Here is a 26,607-nt window from a genome sequence, read left to right on the forward strand (position 1 = left end):
AACTTCATTTAACTTCACTCACCCTATCACTGAACTGTTCCCACAACCTATGGACTCACTTTCAAGGATTCATAACACCGGACCGCATATTATTCCGGAAGTGATGCTTCCTCAGAAATTCTTTGTTGTTGTGATAGACTACTTGAACCTGAACACAAATATACTTTCAGACTACTTGTATCACGTACATGTACTTGTTTCAGTACTAGTTGTATTTGGAGAAAAAAGAAATTATCTTTTACTGAATATAATATGTTTAATTCCATAATGCTGCTGACGTTTTGCAGTAGTTCAACTAAGCTAAAATTGTTTTGCTGATTATTTTCGTTTGTACTCAATGTTTGAGGCTTCGCGCTTAAGTGTCCAATGTCTTGTTCTTGATATTTATTGCTTATTTATTAATTTTTTTCCTTTCTTTTTGTATTTGCACAGCTTGATGTCTTTTACACATTGGGTGTTTGTCCATTCTGCTGGGTGTAGTCTTTCATTGATACTATTGTTTTTCTTGTATTTACTGTGAATGCCAGCTAGAAAATGAATCTTGCGGTTGTATATAGTGACATATATGTACTTTGATAATAAATTTACTTTGAACTTTGAACTGATCTGCAGAGCGTTTCTAACATTTTCTATTTTATTTCTGTGGATAGAGTTGTCACTCGAAGCATTCCTGAGTGCAAATGCCCCCAGGAAACTAAAAAACACACCAGGAGGCAAAGACACAGTATTTATGCTTAGCTTTATCCCAGCAATTGAAACAAACACAGCCTTTGCAGCTAACTCACTCAATCAACTTGACCTACAGCTTCGCCTTAATGGATACTTTTAAAATGCAAAGCAGCTCTCTAATTACGGCCTGCAAAAATGATTAGAATCATTTCCATGCCACAGTCGGTGTCTGCAATCTCCGCCCCGGGTGTCACTGAGGTAACGCACCACCCACTGCCACCAGACGCAGCTGCTCGCTGCTCGAGTGAGGAGCCACTGCTCTCTCAGACGAGACACATCTGTATTCTCACCACTTTCCCTCAGAGCTCTAGTCACTGGGTTCAACAAAGAACCAATAAAAATGCACAGTAGGTATGTTTAAACCACTGCTGCTCAGGTTGACTATTGTGCAGTCAGACTGTGTCCAAGAGTGGAATCAAGGTAACACTGGTAGCTCATGCTCAGGTGGAAATCCATCTTGTAAACTCTAGGTGAGATGTAATAGAAGAAACAAACAACAAACAGAAAGCAGCCCACTAAATACTGCCTGGCACAGAGGATCTGAGAAACTGGCTTAAAAAAATCAATTCAAATCTAAGGAGTATCCAGTGCCCACGGCCAATGTGAATCAATTTCACCTCTACCTCCTGCTGAAATGTTACGTTTATCCAGTTATGTTATATGGCTCAGAATGTTGGACAGTATCTAGTAACATGAGGAAATGAATTGAAGCAGCAGAGATGTGGCTTTTGAGGAGGATGCAAAGAATATCATGGACGAAACGAATATCTAATGAGGATGTCATGAACAGGGCAAGCACAAAAAGAGAAATAATGTATGAGATCATGAAAAGGCAAGATGACTTCATTGGACATGTGATTAGGAAAGAGGAGTCAGAATGCATGGTAATTATGGGAAAGATTGAAGGGAAGAAAGCAAGAGGAAGGCAAAGACAAATGATGATGAAGACATCAGCCAGAGAACTGGAAATGAATACCAATGAATTGATCCACTTGACCCAAAACAGGAGTGTGTGGGCCATGGCAGTCAAAGTTCAAACTGGGCATGGCACCTGATGATGATGATGATGATGATGATTATGATGACCTCCTGCTGGTCATCCAGTCCCAAACACCACCTCTTCCTTCCCATCCAGGCTGCTGACCAACTTGTTCCACAGCCTCCTCTTTTAATTGCCATGATATTCACCTATCCCATCACATCATCTCCCCAGTCTTTTCCTTGACCACTTTACACTCTGCTGTCAACCTTTCCCCACAACTTCCCATCTCCCTCTAGAACCCCATTCTCGCGTCATGAGAAGTTAATTGTGTGAGGGTCAGGATCGACACTTACTTCCTCCTTTGTACCAGAGGAGAGGACCCTCTCATCTAGATTCCATTACAAAGCCCATATCAGGGGGCCACAAATGGAATGGTGCCATTTCTTTTGTAAATACTATTAAAATTGCTGAACACAATTCAAAGACAATTTATTCTAGACCAGCTATGTGGATACTATGCCCAGAAAGCACACCAACATCTCTACTTCCTCAGAAAGCTAAGGAAATTCAACATGTTCCCGTTGGCTCTTCCCAATTTTTGCAGATACATCATAGAAAGTATCTGGTCAGAATGCATCATTGCTTGGTTCGGCAACTGCTCTGCTCACGGCAAAAGGATACCACTGAGAGTTGAATAATCCCTGCTACTGGCTCTGTCTACAATGCACACCATCACTGGAAAGCTGATATAATCAAGACCTCTCTCACCTTAGAAATTCTCTCTTCTCTCTCCCAATAGTTAAAAAATACAAAAGCTTTAACTAGATCCAAGGACTGCTCTATCGCCCTGTTATCAGGCACTTGAACAGACATCTCAGACTCTAAAAGGTAAATTCTTGATCTCCCAATCTACCTTGTCGGAGCCCTTGCATTTTATTTGTCTACATGCATGAACTGCACTATATTCAGCATTGTTTAGATTCAGATTCCCTGAGATTCCATGCCTTGCACTAACTTCAAAGAACACTCAGAAGTGAAGCATATGAAGGAAAATGTCACTCCACAAATATTCAGGTTCTATTGGCACAGAATATATAAATAAATGAACAAGTATAATGTTTGTGTGTTATTTATTTAATTGGGTTCTCTTTATCGAGTTTTAGGACTTAGGTGAAAATCTGATCATATTTTAAGCCATATTTATGTAGAAATAGAGAAAATTTTACGGGGTTCACTAACTTTCTAGCACCACCAAACTTGGACACAGCCACAAAATCAGGAAGAGTGATGGTGGGGCCTGAAACTCAGCCGTATTGTTAACTCAATAAACCTTGTAGGCCATACATTAAATGGGCAAGAATATTCATGGACAGTATTTTTTTTTTGGATGCAGCTAGGATTCGAATGTTGGTGTTCTCAAGGCTCAAGGCAACTGTGAGTTTTACTTGGACAATGTTGACTTTCTCTGAGCATAATCCAAGTGTGAAGTAAGACTATAGGCAACAAACGCATGGCCAGGTTCAGGCCTGGAGAAGCACACCTTTGCATGTCCCTTACCCAACACTTGAGCAGCACATTTATAGACAGAAGTCTGCCTTCAATATGACACTTGGGGCCAATTTTCCCCCTTCTCCCAAAGGCTTCCAAAATTCAAGACTTCCAGAGGAATTGTAGGGTGACATCATTTTACACAACTGCAAACAACAAGAATTCTGCAGATGCTGGAAATTCAAGCAACACACATCAAAGTTGCTGGTGAACGCAGCAGGCCAAGCAGCATCTATAGGAAGAGGTGCAGTCGACGTTTCAGGCCGAGACCCTTCTTCAGGACTAACTGAAGGAAGAGTGAGTAAGGGATTTGAAAGCTGGAGGGGGAGGGGGAGATGCAAAATGATAGGAGAAGACAGGAGGGGGAGGGATAGAGCCGAGAGCTGGACAGGTGATAGGCAAAAGGGGATACGAGAGGATAATGGGACAGGAGGTCCGGGAAGAAAGACGGGGGGGGGGTGACCCAGAGGATGGGCAAGAGGTATATTCAGAGGGACAGAGGGAGAAAAAGGAGAGTGAGAGAAAGAATGTGTGCATAAAAATGAGTAACAGCTGGGGTACGAGGGGGAGGTGGGGCCTAGCGGAAGTTAGAGAAGTTAATGCTCATGCCATCAGGTTGGAGGCTACCCAGACGGAATATAAGGTGTTGTTCCTCCAACCTGAGTGTGGCTTCATCTTTACAGTAGAGGAGGCCGTGGATAGACATGTCAGAATGGATATGGGATGTGGAATTAAAATGTGTGGTCACTGGGAGATCCTGCTTTCTCTGGCGGACAGAGCGTAGATGTTCAGCAAAGCGGTCTCCCAGTCTGCGTCGGGTCTCACCAATATATAAAAGGCCACATCGGGAGCACCGGACGCAGTATATCACCCCAGTCGACTCACAGGTGAAGTGATGCCTCACCTGGAAGGACTGTTTGGGGCCCTGAATGGTGGTGAGGGAGGAAGTGTAAGGGCATGTGTAGCACTTGTTCCGCTTACACGGATAAGTGCCAGGAGGGAGATCAGTGGGGAGGGATGGGGGGGACGAATGGACAAGGGAGTTGTGTAGGGAGCGATCCCTGCGGAATGCAGAGAGAGGGGGGGAGGGAAAGATGTGCTTAGTGGTGGGATCCCGTTGGAGGTGGCGGAAGTTACGGAGAATAATATGTTGGACCCGGAGGCTGGTGGGGTGGTAGGTGAGGACCAGGGGAACCCTATTCCTAGTGGGGTGGTGGGAGGATGGAGTGACAGCAGATGTACGTGAAATGGGGGAGATGCGTTTAAGAGCAGAGTTGATAGTGGAGGAAGGGAAGCCCCTTTCTTTAAAAAATGAAGACATCTCCCTCGTCCTAGAATAAAAAGCCTCATCCTGAGAGCAGATGCGGCGGAGACGGAGGAATTGCGAGAAGGGGATGGCGTTTTTGCAAGAGACAGGGTGAGAAGAGGAATAGTCCAGATAGCTGTGAGAGTCAGTAGGCTTATAGTAGACATCAGTGGATAAGCTGTCTCCAGAGACAGAGACAGAAAGATCTAGAAAGGGGAGGGAGGTGTCGGAAATGGACCAGGTAAACTTGAGGGCAGGGTGAAAGTTGGAGGCAAAGTTAATAAAGTCAACGAGTTCTGCATGCGTGCAGGAAGCAGCGCCAATGCAGTCGTCGATGTAGCGAAGGAAAAGTGGGGGACAGATACCAGAATAGGCACGGAACATAGATTGTTCCACAAACCCAACAAAAAGGCAGGCATAGCTAGGACCCATACGGGTGCCCATAGCTACACCTTTAGTTTGGAGGAAATGGGAGGAGCAAAAGGAGAAATTATTAAGAGTAAGGACTAATTCCGCTAGACGGAGCAGAGTGGTGGTAGAGGGGAACTGATTAGGTCTGGAATCCAAAAAGAAGCGTAGAGCTTTGAGACCTTCCTGATGGGGGATGGAAGTATATAGGGACTGGACATCCATGGTGAAAATAAAGCGGTGGGGGCCAGGGAACTTAAAATCATCGAAAAGTTTAAGAGCGTGAGAAGTGTCACGAACATAGGTCGGAAGGGATTGAACAAGGGGTGATAAAACAGTGTCGAGGTATGCAGAAACGAGTTCGGTGGGGCAGGAGCAAGCTGAGACAATAGGTCGGCCAGGACAGGCAGGTTTGTGGATCTTGGGTAGGAGGTAGAAACGGGAAGTGCGGGGTGTGGGAACTATAAGGTTGGTAGCAGTGGATGGGAGAGCCCCTGAGCGGATAAAGTCGTTGATAGTGTGGGAGACAATGGCCTGGTGCTCCTTAGTGGGGTCACGATCGAGGGGTAAATAAGAGGAGGTATCCGCGAGTTGTCGCTGTGCCTCGGCAAGGTAGAGGTCAGTACGCCAGACTACAACAGCACCCCCTTTATCAGCGGGTTTAATAATAATGTTAGGATTAGTGCGGAGGGAGTGGAGAGCAGAGCGTTCCGAAGGAGTGAGGTTGGAATGGGGACAAGGTGCGGTGAAGTCGAGACGGTTGATGTCCCGTCGGCAGTTGGCAATAAAGAGATCCAGAGCAGGCAGAAGACCAGAGCGGGGTGTCCATGAAGAAGAGGAGGGTTGAAGACGGGAGAAGGGGTCATCGGTGGGGGTGGAAGAGTCCTTGCCGAAGAAGTAGGCTCGTAGACGGAGACGGCGGAAGAAAAGTTCCGCATCGTGGCGAACACGGAACTCGCTGAGGTGTGGGCGAAGGGGGACAAACGTGAGGCCCTTACTGAGAACAGAGCGCTCTGCCTCCGACAGTTGAAGGTCGGAGGGGATGGTAAAGACCCGGCACGGATGAGAGCTGGGATCAGAGGGGGGAGGGGGGAGGCTGGTGGTTGTGTTTCCTGAAAATAGTCAGCACATGCAAGTGTTGCAATGTTGGAGCTGCCATCTTTTGCAGTAAGTTTATTCCTAAGGCAATTTGAAAATAAAAATCACATGCTGCTGTTTTGAAAAGAAGGCAGGAAGTTATTCCAGTGTCCTGACTGACATTTGTCTTCTGACTAGCAATAACAAAACAGATTGCTTGAAAAGTATCTCCATGTTGTTTGTCCGGGGTTCCCATGGAAAGTGAACGCCATAATCCTTGTAATAATAATGTAGGTCGCATCCGGAATTTTTCCGGGTAGCGGACGGCTTCCTCCCACATCTTTCTGACGTAGTTGGAATTCGCATACAAGGCAAGTTACAGCAGTGGTTTGCCATTGCCTTCTGCCGAGTAAGTATTTTTCCCACCCCCAGTGGAACGTGTCATAATCCTTACATTAGGGCTTTTCAAGGGGAGATGCAAACAATGCTACAAGAGCATGAATCCCATTTATTCAATCAGCTAAGGAACAATAACATTAAAATACCCCAAACTGGGCACACTCCGGCTTGCATCCCTGGTGACAATTTTAAGCAGCCAGTTCAAGAAGGGTCTCAAGAAGTGACCCCAGCAACCGCAAAAGAGACAGCCTAATTACTCAAAGCCTGATACCACTGCCGTACCCTGATGAATTTTATTCACTCGTGCTATTTCTCTGCCTCACAGTGAACTTTATGGTGAAGGGCATGCAGTCCTGTTCGCTATGGAAGCACAGAGGTAATGAGGACCGACTGTGCCATGAAGACTGTCCTCTGGGTCATGCCAGGTTCAATCAGAAGCACATCCTCTGCAGCAGGTGACATCTCCCCCGTCGCCCTCACACCATGCAACCACAATGAGAAATTCTGAAACCACACAAGATAATCAGCTTGTAGGCAGCAAGTTTCACTCTGCTGGGGGATTACACACACACTCACTCTGAGAGTAATTTTAACCCACAAAAGCACATGGCGAAAAGATAAATTGAAGATAAAATTTCTAACATGATCCAAACCAGTCTCTGAATGCAGACGGTGGAACATGCACACAGACTTGCTTTGCATATGTAATTGAAGCTACGTGCCTGATGCTTTTAATTTCTAGTTCAGGTTTCACTAGTTGGGTTTCCCCAGCTGGGGGTGAGAAAGGCAGGAGTTGCAGTGTGGAGAATAAAATGCTCTTCCCCCGCCCCTGCTTCCAGATCCCAGCCCAACAAACTACTTACTGCAACCCGCTTCACCCTGTGTGATCACGGCACTTGCAATGTCCCCACAGCCACAACCCTTCACCAGTCTGACATGTCCAGTGTCCTACTAACATACTGCTTGCTATAAACTGTTGTCTCCAATCTTTTTACACCAGCCACTCAACACCACCTCCTCCTCTCCACAAGGACATAGTCCTTCCCTCTGCCGCAGAGCTCAGAACTTGCCCATCCAATTGCCACCTCAGCAATGGGTTACCGACATTACCAGATCTTTACACCTGGTAAAACTTGTAAGCCAACTGCAAACCCAATGGGTAACCATGGGCACCCACACGGGCCCCAGCTATGCCTGCCTTTTTGTTGGCCATGTGGAATTATCCATGTTCCATCCCTACACTGGTAACGCTCTCTAACTCTTTCTGCTCCATACCGATGACTGCATTGTTGCTGCTATCTGCCCCCATGCTGGGTTCCTCAATTTTATCAGCTTTGACTCCAACTTCCACCTTGCCCTCAAGTATCTGTGGTAACCTTTTCCCTTTCGTGTTCTTGCTGTCTCCATCTCCTGATATCTTGTCAGACGATGCTGAGGATGTTCTACGAGTCTGTGGGGCCAGTGCTATCATGTTTGCTGTTGTGTGCTGGGGCAGCAGGCTGAGGGTAGCAAACACCAACAGAATCAACAAACTCATTCGTAAGGCCAGTGACGTTGTGGGGATGGAACTGGACTCTCTCACGGTGGTGTCTGAAAAGAGGATGCTGTCTAAGTTGCATGCCATCTTGGTCAATGTCTCCCATCCACTACATAATGTACTGGGTGGGCACAGGAGTACATTCAGCCAGAGACTCATTCCACCGAGATGCAGCACAGAGCGTCATAGGAAGTCATTCCTGCCTGTGGCCATCAAACTTTACAACTCCTCCCTTAGAGGGTCAGACACCCTGTGCCGGTAGGCTGGTCCTGGACTTATTTCATAATTTACTGGCATAATTTACATAATACTATTTAACTATTTATGGTTCTATTACTATTTATTATTTATGGAGCAATTGTAACGAAAGCCAATTTCCCCCAGAATTAATAAAGTATGACTATGACTATGTATAAACCTACTGACTCTCACAGCTATCTTGACTATATCTCTTTCCACCCTGTCAATTGCAAAAAAAAGTTATTCCCTTTTCTCAGTTCCTCCACCCCTGTCACACCTGTTCCCAGGATGAAATTTTCCATTCTAGAAAATCTGAGATGTCATTTTTCTTGAGAAAAATGGGGTTTCCCTTCCATCTCCATTGACGCTGGCATCACTCGTATCTCCTCAATTTCTTGCACATTTCTGCCCTCACGCAATCTGCCCCTTGCCAGAACAAGGATAAGGTTCCCCTAGTCCATACCTACCACCCCATAAGCCTTCACATCCAGCATATCATTCCTGGTCATTTCTGCCATGTACAACAGGACTCTACGACTGGGCACATCTTCCCCAGCCCACCCTTAATTTCTGTTTTCCAAAGGCAACGCTCTCTAGGTGACTCCCTTGTCCACTGTCCGTCTCCACCGATCTCCCTCCTGGCACTTATTCTTGCAAGCAGCACAAGCGCTAGAGCTGCTGCTTCACCTACTCTCTCACCACCATCAGGGCCCAAAACAGTCCTTGAAGGTGAGGAGACACTTCAGCCTCCAAATTTTTTGGGGTCATCTACTGTATGCGGTGTTCCCAGTACGTCCTGCTCTACACCGGAGAGACTGACGTAGACTGGGGAGGGATCGCTTTGTTAAACTCCTTTGCTCTGTCCACCATGGAAGGCAGAACTTCCCAGTAGCCACCCATTTCAATTTCCTATTCTCATTCCGACATGTCGGTCCACAGCCTCCTTACTGCCAAGATGAAGCCATGCCCAGGTTGGAGGAGCAACATCTCATATGATGGCATAAAAATTGATTTCTCAAACTTCCAGTAATTTTTATCCCCTCCCTCTTCTCTCTTTTTCTATTCATCTTTCTGGCTTCCCTCTTGCCATTTCTCTTTGCTTCATCCGCCCATCACCTCCCTCCTTTCCTTTCTTCCATGCTCCACTGTCCTTTCCTATCAGAGTCTCCCTTCTTCAGCCCCTCATCTTTTCCACCTATCACCTCACAGCTTCTTAGCTTCATTTACCCCCTCCCCCAAGCACCCAACACTTTCCCCTCACCAGCCATCTTGTATTCCTTCCCCTGCCCCCAAATTCTTAATCTGGTTTCTACCCCCACCCCCTTTCCTTCCAGTTCTGATGAAGGACTTTAGCCTGAGATGTGGACAGCTTATACCCCTCCACAGAATCTGCCTGACTTGCTGTGTGTGTGTGTGTGTGTGTGTGTGTGTGTGTGTGTGTGTGTGTGTTGGTCAAGATTTCCAGCAGAATTGCCCGAATTTATCACATTTCTAACTGTTCCTCTAACTGTTCATAGAATTTATCATTGGCAGTTTACAGTGTTTCATTATACACCTTGAAGACTTGCAATTTACCTTGTATATCTTGACCTCATGTAAATTACAAGATCTTACATACCTGTTCCTTTGCTGCGATATGGAGGCTTGAAGAACTTCACGACACCGTACACGTTTACAGTGACTCCATCTTTGATCATATTTAGTGGCATGTACGTATAATCACATAATCGAACCTACATAAAGAAATCATAAAAATAATTTCAGACTTACTGTATTCTACAACGTTCTCAAATCGATCGGCCCAACTTGGCCACCTGAGAGAGTACAAAACTTGATTTTGGCTAACCGGCTGTCTGTAGTAAAATGACGGCAAAGTGGAATAATAACGGCAACGTGGAATAATAACGGCAACTTAATTGCAACAACGCAAGGCAGGTCATTAGTGGTTTGTGTGAAAATTGTAAGAACAAACATAATGTACATGTAGCAAAGCTCTTCAGATCAGCTGATCGATGAAATAAACAGAAGAGCCGCTGGCAGCCCTGGGGATAGAAATGATTCACTGGCTTCTCACTAAAATCATTCCCATTACTGCTTTCACCATGTACAACATTTACACATTTCTATGAAACTTTCATAGAAAAAAACAACTTTTCTTCCATTCAATTACAATGCAACATACGAATTAGAAGTGGGCCATTCAGCCCCTCAAAGGGAGCTCAATAATTCACTAAGGTTATGGTTAATCTGGCTGTGACCTCAATTTAACATTGCCGTATATCCACTGTAACCCTTCACCACTGCTTACACTAAACAACAATTTTTTTTCCCACAGTGTTGCTTCCTCAGAAATTTTTTTTGTTTATATTTGTGAAACTGAACACAAACATAATTTCATACTTCTTGGATCACATAGGAATTTGGAGAAACAAGAAAATAACTTTTATTGAATATAATGCACCTAATTGCATAACGGTGTTGACACTTTACAAAAGTTCAACTAAGCTAAAAATGTTTTTTTGATGATTTTCATTTGTACTTAAGTGTCTGAGGTTTCTCACTTAAGTGTCCAACAATAATCAGTCAGCATTGATGGATTTCAGATGTCCTGATATCGTTTCTCCATGACTGCGATGTCCTGGTAAAACCGTCCACCATGCTCATCACTGACAATGCCAAGATTTGCAAGGAAGAAGTTTAAATGGGAATGCAGAAAATGAATCTTTAGTGACATGTTGCAGTTCATGATTTTGCATGCTTGAAGTATGTCGTCAACCAGCTGCATGTAGTTTGGTGCTCTGGAGTTGCCAAGAAAATGTTCAACCACATACTTGAATGCCTTCCTGCGATTTTCTCCGGTCCCACTAGAAGTTCTTCAAATTGCCTGTCACTGATGACCTGCTTTGATTTGTGAACCAACAAAAATGCCTTCCTTAATCTTGGCATTAATTATTCTGACTTGAATTATGAATTGAAATAGCAAATATAGGTTATTTTAAAAAATGGTGCCTGATAGGGAAACTTCATGGTGACTTTCATGATCAGCAGCCAAAAATCCATAAGGTACACCCAAAAGCATTCAGGGAGCAAAATCTTGGTTGTCTAGAGTTTTTGAGAATCTATCTACCTCTGCCAGAAAGAAAAAAATTAAAACCTCTGTTTATATTGTCCTTTGATGGAGAATTCTGATGACTCACAATCTCTCATTACTATATTAAATGTGCAACCCCTTGGTTTTATACAATGATTCTCAATTCTAGATATTCCACAAAATTTTCTTTCCACATCCATCCTGTCAAAAATCTTCAGGGTCTCTTCCATTAACTTTTGAAAGTGTGATAAAATTTCTAGTTTAAAAATTACAGTAAGGAATAACACAATCATCTGGATCAATTTCATCATTATTACACAACTATGTCCTTCAACGTTAAGGCTTTCAACAACATACTTGAATTTTTAACATAAAAAGTTACACCTGCCTAAAAGAAATACTTTTTTCATCCCTTCAATAAAATCATAGAACTACGAGTTATTTTGTACCTTGTTCAAGTTCAGGATGTTTCTAATTCAAGTTCGAGTTTCATTGTCATTCAACCATACATGAATACCCATGAATACGGCCAAATGAAAAAGCCTTTCTTCTGGGACCAAGGTGCAAAACACAGGACCGATAGTCATACACAGCACAAGGCACATGCAGCACACATAAGATAGCAGAAAACATACAGTCACACAAAAAATATAATATATCCCAAATCAGAGTCCATTGACGTTGTCAGCAAGAACAAGCCCGCAGTCCACAGACGAACGTAATCCAGCTTGCCTTTCATCCAGCGAACACTAGATGGCAGTACCAGCACCAGCATGGACACCATGTCACACCACCTCCGTCGTCACCTTTCTGAGTGGCTGAAACAGGCAACACCGTGGCATGAGGCCTAGTCGCACTACAAACAAAGCCACGAAGCTCCCCTGCCATCAGTCCTGCCAATAAACCACTGAAGTAGACCTGCAGCATTTCACATTAACGATGTCCAACAGGGTTTCGCAATCACAAAAAAAAACTAAGACAATCACTTGCTATTAAACTACACACCATTTTCGTGCACCAACCCTGGCACATCTACATAGCAACCAGCAACGTGGTGCGCACCAATCCAGCTCCTACGCCACTGAGCAATTCGTTGATGGGGTAGATCTGCAGTACTTGAAGTTCTTAATGTCCAGCATTGTCTTGTGATAGTAAAAAAGCCATTTAAAAAAAATAACAACACCTCTAGCTGTCAAATGAACCATGTACTTTTGAATTCTTGTCAATATCGAGGTTACCACATCTAATTTTTGCACAACAAGCTCCCACAAACAGCGAAGTCACAGTGAGCATAATGATCAGAGTTGAGGGATAGTTATTGACTGGGACTTCCTTACTTTTCTGTGAATCCTGCTCAAGGGCCATTTACAGCCAAGAGGGCTGGCTGTGCTCTAATCTGACACTGCAATTATAAGACATTACTGTTCAGTATTGCACTGGAGTGTCAGCCTAGATTACATGCTCAAACTCCTAGAACAGGACTGAAACCCACAAACTTTACCCCAGAGGCAAGAATTCTTTCACACACCTGAGACTGATCCTCTTGCTTGTCTTCTGAAATTACCTGTTACTGCAGATATACAAGTCCAAATACACAATGTCCTCAAGCAATTTTTTTTAAAAAAAGACAAAAATAAACACCTTTTGTCTTGGTACAAAAGTGACTGAGACCCCAGAGATGTACTGCATTCTCAGACCTACTCAGCCAATCCTCAGCCCACTGAATCAAAAATGCTATTTTGTTTAAATATTTGTTCTCAGGATGTGTTAAATTTATTTAATTGAACTTGAACTTCTGGCTTTGTGCTGGCGGTATTTGAACTTTCGCTGCTGAGATGACGGCTCAGAACTCTTGATGTATAAAATGTCGCGTTTTCTTCTCCCACACTGCTCGTGGATTTCTCTCCCCTTCCTGATGGACCTTTCGAGGTTTAAGCATGAAAATCCAATCTGCTCCATCAATCGCCACTTCAACCTGAAGCCCCGTCTGAATACAAGAGATCTTTCACCATGATTTCCATGACGATCAAGTACATTACAGTGTCCTGATCAATCAATCGACACTCACTGGATTCATTGAGCGGGTATATCTACTTATTAATATAAAGATTTAATCAGCCAATCAATGAATAAAAGCATCAGACATGGTCAAGAGGTTCAGTTGTCACTCAGACCAAACATCATAATGAGGAAGAAATGTGATCTAAATGACTGTGGAATGATTGTGGGTGCCAGACAGGGTGGCTTGAGTATCTTAGAAACTGATCCTCTGGGTCTTTCATGCAAAATATTCTCGAGAGTTTACAGAGGGTCATGTGAGAACCACAAAACATCCAGTGAGTGGCAGTTCTGTGGATGAGTATGTCTTGTTAATGAGAGAGGTCAGAAGAAGAGAATGGCCAGACTGGTTCAAGCTGACAGGAAGGTGACAGTAACTCAAATAACCACATGTTACAATAGTGGTGTGCAACCTTGAAGGCACAACACATCGACCTTGAAGTGGATGGGCCATCCCAGCCAAAGACCATGAAGGTACACTCAGTGGTCACTTTATTAGATACGGAAAGCGCATCAACGTACGCCACTAAAATAAATTGAGAGCTATCACAGCACAATTCTTGTTGCAAGAAAATTAGCTGACACGTTTCTACACTACAGCAGTGACTACTCTTCAAGAATGTCACCTTGACTGGAAAGTGATTTAGGGCATTTTAAAACTGACACATTTCAATGCAAGATTTTAGCTTAACAGCAAGAGTTCGTAGTTTCTAGCTCAAATCAAATCTCATTGCTGTCACTGTGTAAACATGGTTGGCCTTGTTACATCTTACCCTGCCACCAACTATAACTGATATGATGAGAAACATTTTATTAGTAAATGCTTTCATGATGAATGTGCCTGAGGTAACTCATCATTTTGTACTCATTAAAAGCAAAAATGAAGCTTTTAATAGATCAGCATGCTGACCATTGACCAACTGTTCAATTATAATAAAATGAAAGCAATAACTACCTGCTTTTGCCACAAGCAAAATACGCCACATGGATGATGAGAAGACAGGTGCTTCGAATACAACCTTAAAAATCGCTGGTACTATTATCAATCTTCAAACCCCAGCACACACCAGGTCTCAAATCACACAAGAGCCACTGTAAGGGTACTAAATGCAAAGTAATTACCCTGATGGTGAAACATTAGCCAAACTCCAGACAATGCTCGTGTTTGCACACATTGAGAGGCCGGGTCCAAAGTTATTGAAGCACAGTGGAAGATAGGCCTTGACATCCACAAGACAAAGGTCCTCCATCTACTTCCCTCATCACCACATGGCCATCTGACATGGTGGCATCCAGACTTCTCATCTCAGGGACAGCATCGCTCAGGAAACTTACCAGCACAAGATTTGATTGGTTGAGGGATGGCATATTTCTAGATCAAGACACAAGCCCTGACACAAAGTTCATAGTCTGCAAGGCAGCAATGATCCCTGTGCTCCTTTATGCTCTCAAGGTCTAGACAAGCAATAGGTGGCATCCAAAGCCACTGGACAAATACCAGTAATGCATCCTTGTGAAATCCTCCAAACTCAGTAACTAATCTTATCCCAGGCCACCGTTCCCAGCAGTGAGCGATGTGTACATTTAACAGGCTACACGGGGCAGTTGTTGGCATGCCTAGTGTCATCTCCCAAAACGCTCTTATCCTGAGCTCTGTCGCAGGAAGGGTTTACAAGACAGAGGGAAAGATTCAAGTATGTGCTTAAAGCTCTCTTGATGGAACGATACATCTTGTGATGCACTCAGACACATCATCAGGGGTCACAGGGTGCTTTGAGTCTTTCAACATCAGACACCCTTGCCTGGGCGACCCAGCCGGGTTGATCAAACTCCAACTTGTGTCTGAGTAGCATTCTGCCACGGATCACTCCTCCTGATCCACAGCCATCTCGAGGCTCAATCCTGACGGCTTTCCTCTTCTGGGCTCCTGAGATGTCCACCCAGCTTTCGGCTCAGCAGAGGGATTGACCAGCAAGCTCTCTGCAGCCCACCTCTATAGGCATAGAATGTGTCCGCCATCCCTTGATGCGGCACCCCTCCAAGTCTTAGTACTTTGTCTTTTTCCTTTCATGGGCTTCCTACATCCGGTCTTCCCAGGGAATGGTCAGCTCTAACATGACGCCTGTCTAGATGGCTCTGACAGCAGCACTATGTCTGGCCTAAGCATGGTAGAGATGTACTCAGGGAATCTGTGCTGTTTCCATAGTTCGACTGTCAATTGCCAGTCCATTGCTGTTCCTTGAAGGCCAGCAGGTACCTTAGGTTAGTTCTGAGCCTTCTCCCCTGCCTTAATAAAAGCAATTGCTTGCTTTGCTGGACGACGGTGTTTGGCCTGGGCGATGGCTATGCACAAGATGCCTGTCACTGTCGTCAGCAGGTGAGGATGTGATTCAGTGTCCCCTTCCCTTGGCACAGGGAGCATGCTGGTGTTTTGGCCTCACCCCAGCAGTAGAGGTTCGCTGGGCTGGGCAAGACATCGTAGACCGACTGGATCTGGAGCTCGATGCAGTGGGGTTCAGCTCACCAAATTTCCCCCCGCAAGACGTTGCACCCCGTTACCTGGTCCCATCTTGTCCACACGCCTTGTTGCCACATATCAACAATCTTGCCAGCACATAGCTCTTCCACGGCAGCTCGCACCTCCTGCTGAACCAGCCGGCGCCTCGCTCTTCCTTGCACCCTATCACGGCGGACTGTTGGGAAGCAACCCTAGTAGGCCTGTCCCGATGCCACTGAGCCCACCAGCACCCTAGGGTGCAGCCGTCCTTCGGCTTGCTCAACGGCATCCTGTGCTCATCACCTCCTGCCCATCCGCACCTCAATGCCAGTGTGTGAGACCTTCGGGTCGCTGGACTCTCTGTATTGCAGCACTTCTCTTGCACGGGTGACCGTGACTTCCGCACTCACACTGCTGGTGGGGAGCTTCATTCTGTTTTTCTCCCCATACAAGGCGATCTTGTTTAGGTTCCTAGGCAAACCCAACCACCTCCGTGGGTGCTGGCTGATTTTTCTCTCAAGGGTCTCAGCTGTTGATAGTGGGGCATCATAGACTAGCAGAGGCCACAGGATCTGAGAATACCATGCTAGTAAATCCAATCCTTGAATGTACTCGGCAGCCCTGACTTGTCCACAGCAGTCAACCATTGTTGCAGCTCTTCCCCCAGCTGCTTCAACAGATGCGGGGTCCTTCGGTGAGCATTGTCAAGGATATTCACTGGCTTCTCTGATCGGCTTGGAATTTCGGCATCTCCCAGGTTAAGGCGGAATTTGTCAACCACCTCTCCTCTCTTAAATACTAAGGATCTTGATTTCTACGATTGAAGCTCATCCTTACTCAAGCAGTGAGCTTCCCTAGACACTGGAGGATCCATCTGCATCCTGGCACTGACATTATTGTTACAGTCATGTCATCCATGAATACTCTTACAGGTGGCTGATGGACACCAGACCTGTACAATAGGCCTCTGCACTCTACCTCTGCTGACTCGGCCAATGTATTTGTCGCCAAGAAGAGGATCACAGACACTGCACATCTTGTTATGATCCCCTTCTCAAGGCGATGCTGATCAGATGAGACTGTCCCAGAGGTGACTCTTAGACTACTGGATAGTCCAGAATGAGTTCCCTGGTCCTGATTGGGACATGGTGGCACTATAGGGCGTCTTCAACCATCTTATGAGGTATGGAACCATACGTATTTGTGAGGTCCAGCCAGAGCACGGTGAGATCTCCCTTGTCTTCCTGAGCTTCTGAATGATGAGTTCTGTATGCTCTAGGCACACTGGAACCCGCATTATCACGCCTTCTGCACTGAGGAGTCAATGTAGAGACTCTTCAGGAGGTACTCCTTTAGGTGTAGGGTAACGTCACTGTAAAATATCTTCCCCTCAACGCTGAGCAGGGAGATGACGCGAAACTGCTCGATGTTCTTGGAGTTCTCCTCCTTGGGAATCCAGACACTGAAAATCCTACTGGGACCCGGGGATCTCCGGTCCACTATTACTCAAGCTGAAGCAGGAACGTTCAGGTTGATATGGAGCCCGTGCATCAAGAGGATATAGAAACTCCATACAAGCAGTAAAGGAGCACAGCAGCTCACCCTTTTCATCAGAAACCTAGCACACTCTCTCTCTCTCTCTCTCTCTCTCTCTCTTTCTCAGAAGAGTTTGCATTTCCCACATTGGTCTCGTCAGCAAAGCCACAAAACAGGAGCAAGCGCACAACCTCCTCGATCCTGACAGACTGTTTATGAGAAGACGTCATACAATTTAACTCTGAGCACCAATCACACACCCAGTAATACCAGATAACGCTCCAACAGACACTGAATCGATATTATTTATTTAGTTACACACATCAAAGTTGCTGGTGAACGAAGCAGGCCAGGCAGCATCTCTAGGAAGAGGTACAGTTGACGTTTCGGGCTGAGGCCCTTCGTCAGGACCTCTTCCTAGAGATGCTGCCTGGCCAGCTGCGTTCACCAGCAACTTTGAAGGGTTTTGCTTGAATTTCCAGCATCTGCATTATTTATTTAGTTATTTGTTCTATTTGTCTTATTTTGCACATTGGCCGTTTGTCAGTCTTTGTGCAGCTTTCATGAATTCTTTTCTATTTCTTTATTTTCCTATAAATGCCTGAAAGAAAATGAATCTCAAAGTAGTATATGGTGGCATTCAAGTACTTAGACAATAAATCTACTTTGACTTTGATAATTATGCAATCTAATTCCTCAGCAGATAGTCTAAATCTAAAGCTACCTCTCTGAACAGGAAATTGGCCGTGATGTGACAAGAGAACTCAAAATATTCCACCCATTTAGAGTGCTCTGAAAACAAGTAGTTTCATCACAGACTAGGAAATCAAGTGGCACATCTCCAGTGAATTGAGATTCCCTCAATCTTCCAGCGGCAGTTCATGTCTTCCGATACAACCCTTCCTTTCAAATTCTTATCCACAGAAACTCAGAAGCACTTCACATTCTTGAAGGTAAGCGGGTTTAAAAATTCTAACACATCATCTCCATCTTCAGTGATCATTTCAGCTTTGGCCTGAACTTGCACCTAGTTGGCAACTAACAACTAGACCGTCCAAATAAATAACCCAAGCTCCAATGCTGCAGAATTTATAAGTATTAACATACTTATATGTAGTCCTAATGTAGTCCTGGGTATGACTCTAAACTGCAACCAGTGATGAGGCTCTGATTGGGGACTTCCAGAGCTTTGGGGAAAGTGGAGTTACCCCTTAGTCATTCATTGCTCCCAGGGACGCTCTGACCCAGAAAGGTAGCACCTGCAAGGGTTCCTGATCAGGATACGAGCGAAGGCCAACGGCAGATCCAGCAGGTTCAGTAACTGAACTTATGACGGAGAAGGTGGATGAGCTACGACCTCAAATGTCAACGGCTATAGTATAGGCGGATGAACATTTAGGAAGAGAAATGGCAATTTCTTCAGTTTGCCCAATGGTAGGCAATAGCAAACCACCATTGCTATTTGCTAAGAAAACCATGGTCAAACTCACAAAATGTATCACACAACAACAGCGTCAAGAGGATCTTCAAGACAATTCTGAAGATGCCTCGCTCAGTAGGGTTGATTCTGGTCAGCAGGGGATCCCCGACCGTCATAAAGCTACTGCTCATAAAATTCATGCAACACAAAAGAAAACTGTTGCCACTTGAAATGTAAGAACCCTATATCAAGCAGGAAGATTGGACAATGTGATAAATGAAATGGAAAGACTAAAGATTAACATCATGGGAATTAGCGAAGTTCATTGGATAGGTGCTGGAAAATGTCAGATTAGAAATAAAACACTAGTTTATTCTTGTGGAACATGCCATATTAATGGAGTAGGAATTCTTATGGATGAAAACATGGCAAAAAGTGTTTCAGGACATTGGGCAATATCAGAAAGAGTGCTCCTTGTTAGATTCAAGGGACAACCATCTGGTTTAGCAATTATACAGGTATATACACCAACAACAGATGGAACAAATGAGGATATAGATAAATTCTATGAAGAGCTTGAACATGCAAAGAATAGATGCAAATCTCAAGATATCGTTATTGTCATGGGAGATCTAAATGCTAAAGTAGGACAATGTGCTGATGGAAATACCATAGGAAAATTTGGACTAGGGGAAAGAAATGAAAGAGGTGAGAAATGGGTAGAATGGTGCAAGATGAATAATCAGGTCGTTATAAATACCTACTTTAAAAACCATCCAAGATGCTTGGGAACCTGGAAAAGTCCAGGTGATAACACTAGAAATCAAATTGACTTTATTACTATAAACCAAAGATTTAGAAACTCAGTGACTCAATGCAAAACATATCCAGGTGCAGACTGTAATAGTGACCATAACCCAGTCGTATGTCATGTAATAGTAAAACTTAAAAAACTAAAGAAGCAAAATTCTGAACAATCTCTTAACTACTTGCAATTAATTAAAGAAGAAAACTTAAGACAAAAATTTACAATTGAAGTAAGGAATAGATTTCAAAGTCTAGAAATAGAATCTGTTGAAGATGATAACAATCATGTAGAAATGAAATTTAACTCTCTAAAGGATCAGCAAAGTCAGTGATTCCTAAAAAGAAAAAAGCACAAAGAATAAATGGATGACAGATGAAATCAAAAATCTAATGGAAGAAAGCATATCCTATAGAATATAAGTCCAGTCCTCAGATGAAAAAATTAAAAGCTTATGTCAAAAAGCCAAAGAAGAATGGTTAAAATAGGAATGTGAGCAAATAGAAAGAATCCCTATTACTGATCCACAAAGGTTACATCAACAAATCAAGATTATCACTGGTAAAAAGCTCCTCTGTTCTTCAGGTGGATGTTTGAAAGCAAAGGACGGTACCGTTATCATGGAAAAAGATTAGATTATTAACAGATGGACTGAGTATATTCAGGAATTGTTTGAAGACAATTGAGGCGAAAAACCAGAAATTAAGTAAAACATTGAAGGTCCAAGTATTTTAAAATCTGAAGTTCGTAATGCAATAAATAAGATGAAGAAAGGAAAGGCAGCAGGTCCTGATGAATTAGTAATAGAACAAATTATCACCCTAGAGCTTATGGAATTGAAAACCTTACTGATTTAATCAATGACATTTATGAGACTGGAATAATACCAGAAGAGATGAAAAAATCAGTATTTATCACTCTTCTTAAGAAAGCTGGAGCAATAGAATGTGAATTACATAGGACCATAAGTTTAATGAGTCATATCACCAAGATACTTTTAAGAATTTTGATGACAAGAGCTAAAAGTAGCTGAAATAGGCAAAGAACAATGTGGTTTTGTGAAAGACAAAGGTACAAGAAACGCAATATTGATGTTAAGGATACTATCAGAACAAGCTGTTCAAGTGCAAAACGATTTGTTTGTTTGTTTTATCGACTACACAAAAGCATTTGATAAAGTGAAGCATAATAAGTTATTTGAAAAATACAGAAAACTCTAGATCTAGATTCGAAAGACCTCCACCTAATCAGAAATCTGTACTGAGAACAAACTGCCGCTGTAAGAATAGATGGAGAAGTGAGTCAGTTTACAAAAATCAAGAGAGGCGTTAGACAAGCGTGTGTTTTCTCCCCTGATTTATTTAATGTGTATAGTGAGACCATATTACAAAAAATATCAGACATCTTGAGAATCAAAGCAGGCGGTGAAAACATCAATAATTTCAGATATGCAGATGACACTGCATTAATTGCAAGTCTAGAGGAAGAACTACAAAACTTAATTGATATAATTGTTGAAGAAATTGCAAAAATGAGTCTATCAATTGCAAAAAGACAGAATGTATGGCGATAATCCAAAAAAGAAGGAGAATCCTATCTGCAGGCTGAGAATAAACGGGGAAGACATAAAACAAGTAAAGAACTTTTGCTACTTAGGAAGCTGGGTGACGTCAGATGGCAGGTGCGACTAGGACATTAACAGAAGAATAGGGATGGCAAAAGACACCTTTACAAGAACGAACAGTATACTAACCAACACTAAACTAGGCATGACACCCCACCTCAGAGTACTGAAATGTTACGTTTATCCAGTTATGTTGTATGGCTCAGAATGTTGGGCAATATCTAGTAACATGAGGAAACGAATTGTAGCAGCAGAGATGTGGTCTTTCAGGAGGATGCAAAGAATATCATGGACGAAACAAATATCTAACAAGGATGTCATGAACAGAGCAAACACAAAAGAAGAAATAATGTATGAGATCATGAAAAGGCAACGTAACTTCATTGGACATTTGATTAGGAAAGAGGAGTTAGAATGCACGGCAATTATGGGAAAGATTGAAGGGAAGAAAGCAAGAGGAAGACAAAGACAAATGATGATGGAGACAGCAGCCAGAGAACTGGAAATGAATACCAATGAATTGATCCACTTGACCCAAAACAGGAGTGTGTGGGCCATGGCAGTCAAAACTCAAACTGGGCCTGGTACCTGATGATGATGATGAATACCTAATACTTGAAAAACCCCAGCAACTGTTTGCAAATTAGTGCTGACTATAATTGTTACAGGTCATGAGAACTCAATACTCAATCTCCTAATTGTACTCACTCTTCTTCAGCTGCTTTCTGATTACTTTTTGTAGAATAATTCAAACTGAAAAAAAAATACAGAAACCATTCAGAAACAGCTTCTTCCTCTCTGCCATCAATGGTCCATGAACTGATAAACACCATCTCATTATTCCTTTATTTTTGCACTATTTATCTGTTTTTTGTAATTTATAATAACTCTATGTCTTTGCACTGTACTGCTGGTAGAAATCAACAAAATTCAAAATATTCGAAGTACATTTATTAACAAAGAATGTATAAGTTATGCAACCTTGAGATTTGCTTGCTTACAGGCAGTCATTCAAATCAGTAATAATAAATTTGACTGGAAAAAAAATGAAAGCTACCGTAGGTCGGGAGAGGCATTAACTGCTTTAAGCTTTACAATTTCTTGTCCCATTGTCTCCTCTTCCACGATCATCCGCTCAGTCATATGCCAAATCTCCCATGGTCTTACTGAATACTCACACAGACGTTAGCAATGTGCCTCTAATCCCAACCAATTTATTTGCCACACATCGCGAAAGATTTAGTATGAAACGGAGCTATCCACGGTAAAAGAGACAAACATCCTTGAAACGAGTAAGCTCAGTAAGTGCAATAGACTTCACTCTGTACTGCACTGAATGGAGGACTAGCATCACAGACCCCGGCTTTCATTGCAAATCAAAACAGCATATTGGCTCTGAGAGTCAAAAGAGAAATAAAGATAAAAGGTTGGAAAAAATAGAGAAGTAACTTCACGACTGAGAGATCACGGAGCTAGGATTTGTAGATCTATTGGCAGCGCTGCTCAATGCTTTCAAGAACCTTAGTATGGTACAATGAAATATTAGTTATCTATTTATGATTACCTGTATTTGCTACAAATTTACTTTATTGATTCAGCTGCAAAAGATGGTTTGCTTGAGTTATCCATCTGTTTTTCTGCAGAACCCTCTGTTCGATCTGTGTGCTACATAGCTGAACCTTTGCTCATTTGGTTTCCTATGCTCAGGCAGTACATCACTGCTCTGACTGAATACTATTGAACATGGTATTTCAGTTTGCCTTATCCACACTGAGAAGCAATGCTTGTGAACACCAGTTCCCTGCACAAAACCATTTTCAAAAGTTCAAAGTTCAAAATAAAATTATTATTAAAATACATTCATGTCACTATATACAACCCTGAGATTCATTTTCTTCCAGGCATACTCAGTAACTCCATAATAGAATAAGAACCATAATCAATGAAAAAACACACAAAATTGGGCATTCAACCACTATGCAAAAGACAACAGACTGCACAAATACAAAAAGGAATAAAAATAATAATAAATAAAATAACCAATACATATCGAGAGCAGTCCTTGAAAGCAGTCGATTATTTCAATGATGGGGGGTAAGTGAAGTTAAGTGAAGTTATCCCCTTTGGTTCCAGAGGGGTAATAACTGTTCCTGAATTGGGTGGTGTGAGTCCTGAGACCAGTAGTGAGAAGAGGGCATGACCTGGTGATGGATGCTGCTTTCCTGCAACAATGCTCCATGCAGGTGTGCTCAGTGGTGGGGAGGGCTTTACCAATAACGTACTGGACCATATCTATGATTTTTTTGTAGGATTTTTCCATTAAAAAGGCATTGGTGTTTCCATACCAGCTTGTGATGCAACTCGTCAATATGCTCTCCACCACATATCTACAGGAGTTTGTCAAAGTTTTGGATGCCATGCTGAACCCCCGCAAACTTCTAAGGAAGTAGAGGCGCTACCGTGCTTTCTTCATAATGGCACTTGCATGCTGGGCCCAGGACAGGTCCTCCGAAATGATGACACGAAGCAATTTCAAGTTGCTGATCCTCTCCACCTTTGACCTTCCAATGAGGAATGGTCTGGTTTCCTCCAGCTGAAGTCCATAAACAGCTCCTTGGTCTTGCTGACACTGAGTAAGGGGTAATTGTTGTGGCACCACTCAGTCAGGTTTTCAATCTCCCTCCTACATGCTGATGTGTCACCAACTTTGATTTGGCCAACAATAGCAGTGTCGCCAGCAAACTTGAATATGGCACTGGACCTGTAAGTGAGTAGAGCAGTGGGACTAAGCACACAGCCTTGTGGTGTACCTGTGCTTATGGAGATTGTAGAGGAGATGTTGCTGCCCATCCAAACTGACTAGGGTTTGCAAGTGAGGAAATCCAGGATCCAATTGTACAAGGAGGTACTGAGGCCAAGGTCCAGGAGCTTATTAATTAGTTTTGAGGGGATGATGGTATTGGATGCTGAGCTGTAATTGATAAAGAGCACGCTGATGTATGCATCTTTGCTGTCCAGATGTTCCAGGGTTGAATGAAGGACCAATGAGATCTCATTTGCTGTGGGCCTGTTGCTCTATTAAGCAAATTGGAGAGGATCCAAGTCGCTTCTCATGCAGGAGTTGATATGTTTCATCACCAATCTCTCAAAACAATTCATCATTGTGGATGTAAGCGCCACTGGACAATAGTCACTGAGGCAGCTTATCACATTTTTCTTAGGCACTGCAATAAGTGAAGCTTGCGTGAAGCAGGCGAGTACCTCAGACTGCCAAAGTGAGAGGTTAAAGATCTCAGTGAACACTGCAAACAGTTGATTAGCACAGGTCTTTAAACCTTGGCCATGTACCCCATCAGGGCTAGATGCTTTTCATGGATTCACCCTCCTGAATGCTGCTCGCACATCAGCCTCAGAGAAAGAAATCGCAGGATCATTGGGAGCTGTGGGAGCTTGTGATGGTTCCTTCATGTTTTCACGGTCAAAATGAAAAAGAAGGCATTGAGCTCATTCAGAAGCTAAGCCCTGTTGTTGCCTATGCCACTTAATTTTACTTTATAAGAGGTGATAGCATTCAAGCCCTGCCACAACTGTCAAGCATCCTTTGTTGATTCAAGTTTAGCCCAGAATTGTCATTTTTGTTTGCACAAATCATCTTCATCACAGTAACAGCTGCTAGGCTGGTGGGTGGCTCAAAAAGAGCAGTTTGTTGCTTCTCGGTCAGATTCAGCATTCATTAAACACACATTAAAATACGCCACAATCTCTCACTCCAGGCACTATATTTATTATAACACTCAGTAAAACAAACGCAAAATCGTGCAGATGCAGGAAAACTGCAAAGAAAATAGAGAGCGACAGTAAACGAGGAGAGGAAAACAGTGAATGCCTCAGATCAATAGAATGTCATTAGGACCACATCAATTTAATATAGATTATGGAGTTCACATGCCTGGTATTCTGAAAGAGTCTGACTTAGTAGCCTCTGGTTATCATTCTGTTCTAAAGATAGATTAACCGTTTCATTGTGTAGGACAAAGGGAAGAGAGATAGAGAAGGAACGTCGTGCAATAGTACACTCAAATGATAATATTCAGAGACAGAGACACACAGTAAAGAAACAGGCCATTCGACCCACTATTTCTATGCTAACTATCAAGTATCAATCTATATGAATCCTATTTATCATCACTTGGTTCATAACCTCCCAGGCCCTGTCAACAGAATGTTCGACTATATACTTCTTCAATATTGTGAGAGAATCAGAGTATTCGCTTAATATATGAGAAGAATTTGATGTCGTTGGGTCTGTTTTCAATGGAGTTCAGAAGGGTGAGGAGCAATCTCTGAAACCTACCAAATATTGAAAGCCCTGGGGTAGAGTGGATAAAGACGGGCTGTTTTCATTACTAGGTGAGTCAAGGATCTCAGATCACAGCCTTGGAATAAAGGGCTATTCTTTTAAATTAGATTAGATTAGATTATGAGGACACGCAGTCCTCTTTTATTGTCATTTAATAATGCATGCATTAAGAAATGATATAATGTTTCTCCGGAATGATATCACAGAAACACAAGACAAACCGACTGAAAAACTGACAAAAACTACATAATTATAACATATAGTTACAACAGTGCAAAGCAATACCGTAATTTGATGAAGAACAGACCATAGGCACGGTAAAAAAAAAGTCTCAAAGTCTCTTGAAAGTCTCATCATCTCACGCAGACGGTAGAAGAAAGAAAAAAAGCTCTTCCTGCCATGAGCTTCCAGTGCCGCAAACTTGCCGATGCAGCACCCTGGAAGCACCCGACCACAGCTGACTCTTGAGTCTGTCCGAAAACTTTGAGCCTCCGACCAGTCCTCCAACGCCAAGCACCATCTCTGCCGAGCGCTTCAACCCCGGCCCCGGCAACAGGCAAAGCCGAGGATTTGGGGCCTTCCCCTCTGGAGATTCTCGATTGCACAGTAGCAGCGGCGGCGAAGCAGGCATTTCAGAAGTTTCTCCGTGCTTCTCACGTCTGTCTCCATCAAATCAGGATTGTGCACGGCCCCCTAGTTAACACATACGATATCATTTCGGAGCGGCCGCGCACACTGCGTCGCGCCACCATCTTCTCCTCCCCCACTAATCTGAGATATGAAGGAACTAATTAAGATGGCGTTACCGAAGATATGCAACAACTTACGAGTGGTTCGAAAGCAAGGGAATTCAATTAAAACATAATTAATAACACTTTTTTTGAAGAAAATAGTGGTAAACTATCACCACAAACAATGAAGAGGTGAGTAAGGGCAAAATGAACTCCAGAGACAAGCCCTGCTGATGCACTGCAAAACCGACGCCCTTGG

General features: G+C 43.2%; 1 protein-coding gene across 5 annotated transcripts in view; it reads right to left on the reverse strand.

The window, feature by feature from the left end:
• The window catches only part of pot1 (protection of telomeres 1 homolog), a 355,041-nt gene that overhangs the window by 185,794 nt on the left and 142,640 nt on the right, over window positions 1–26,607 (reverse strand). For all 5 annotated transcript variants that reach the window (XM_063058161.1, XM_063058162.1, XM_063058159.1 and 2 more), the window contains one exon: window positions 9,845–9,959. In XM_063058161.1, coding sequence (XP_062914231.1) covers window positions 9,845–9,959 — 115 coding nt within the window. The remainder of the gene's footprint in view (window positions 1–9,844; window positions 9,960–26,607) is intronic.

This window comes from Mobula hypostoma, chromosome 9, assembly GCF_963921235.1.
Source record: "Mobula hypostoma chromosome 9, sMobHyp1.1, whole genome shotgun sequence".
Taxonomy (NCBI): domain Eukaryota; kingdom Metazoa; phylum Chordata; class Chondrichthyes; order Myliobatiformes; family Myliobatidae; genus Mobula; species Mobula hypostoma.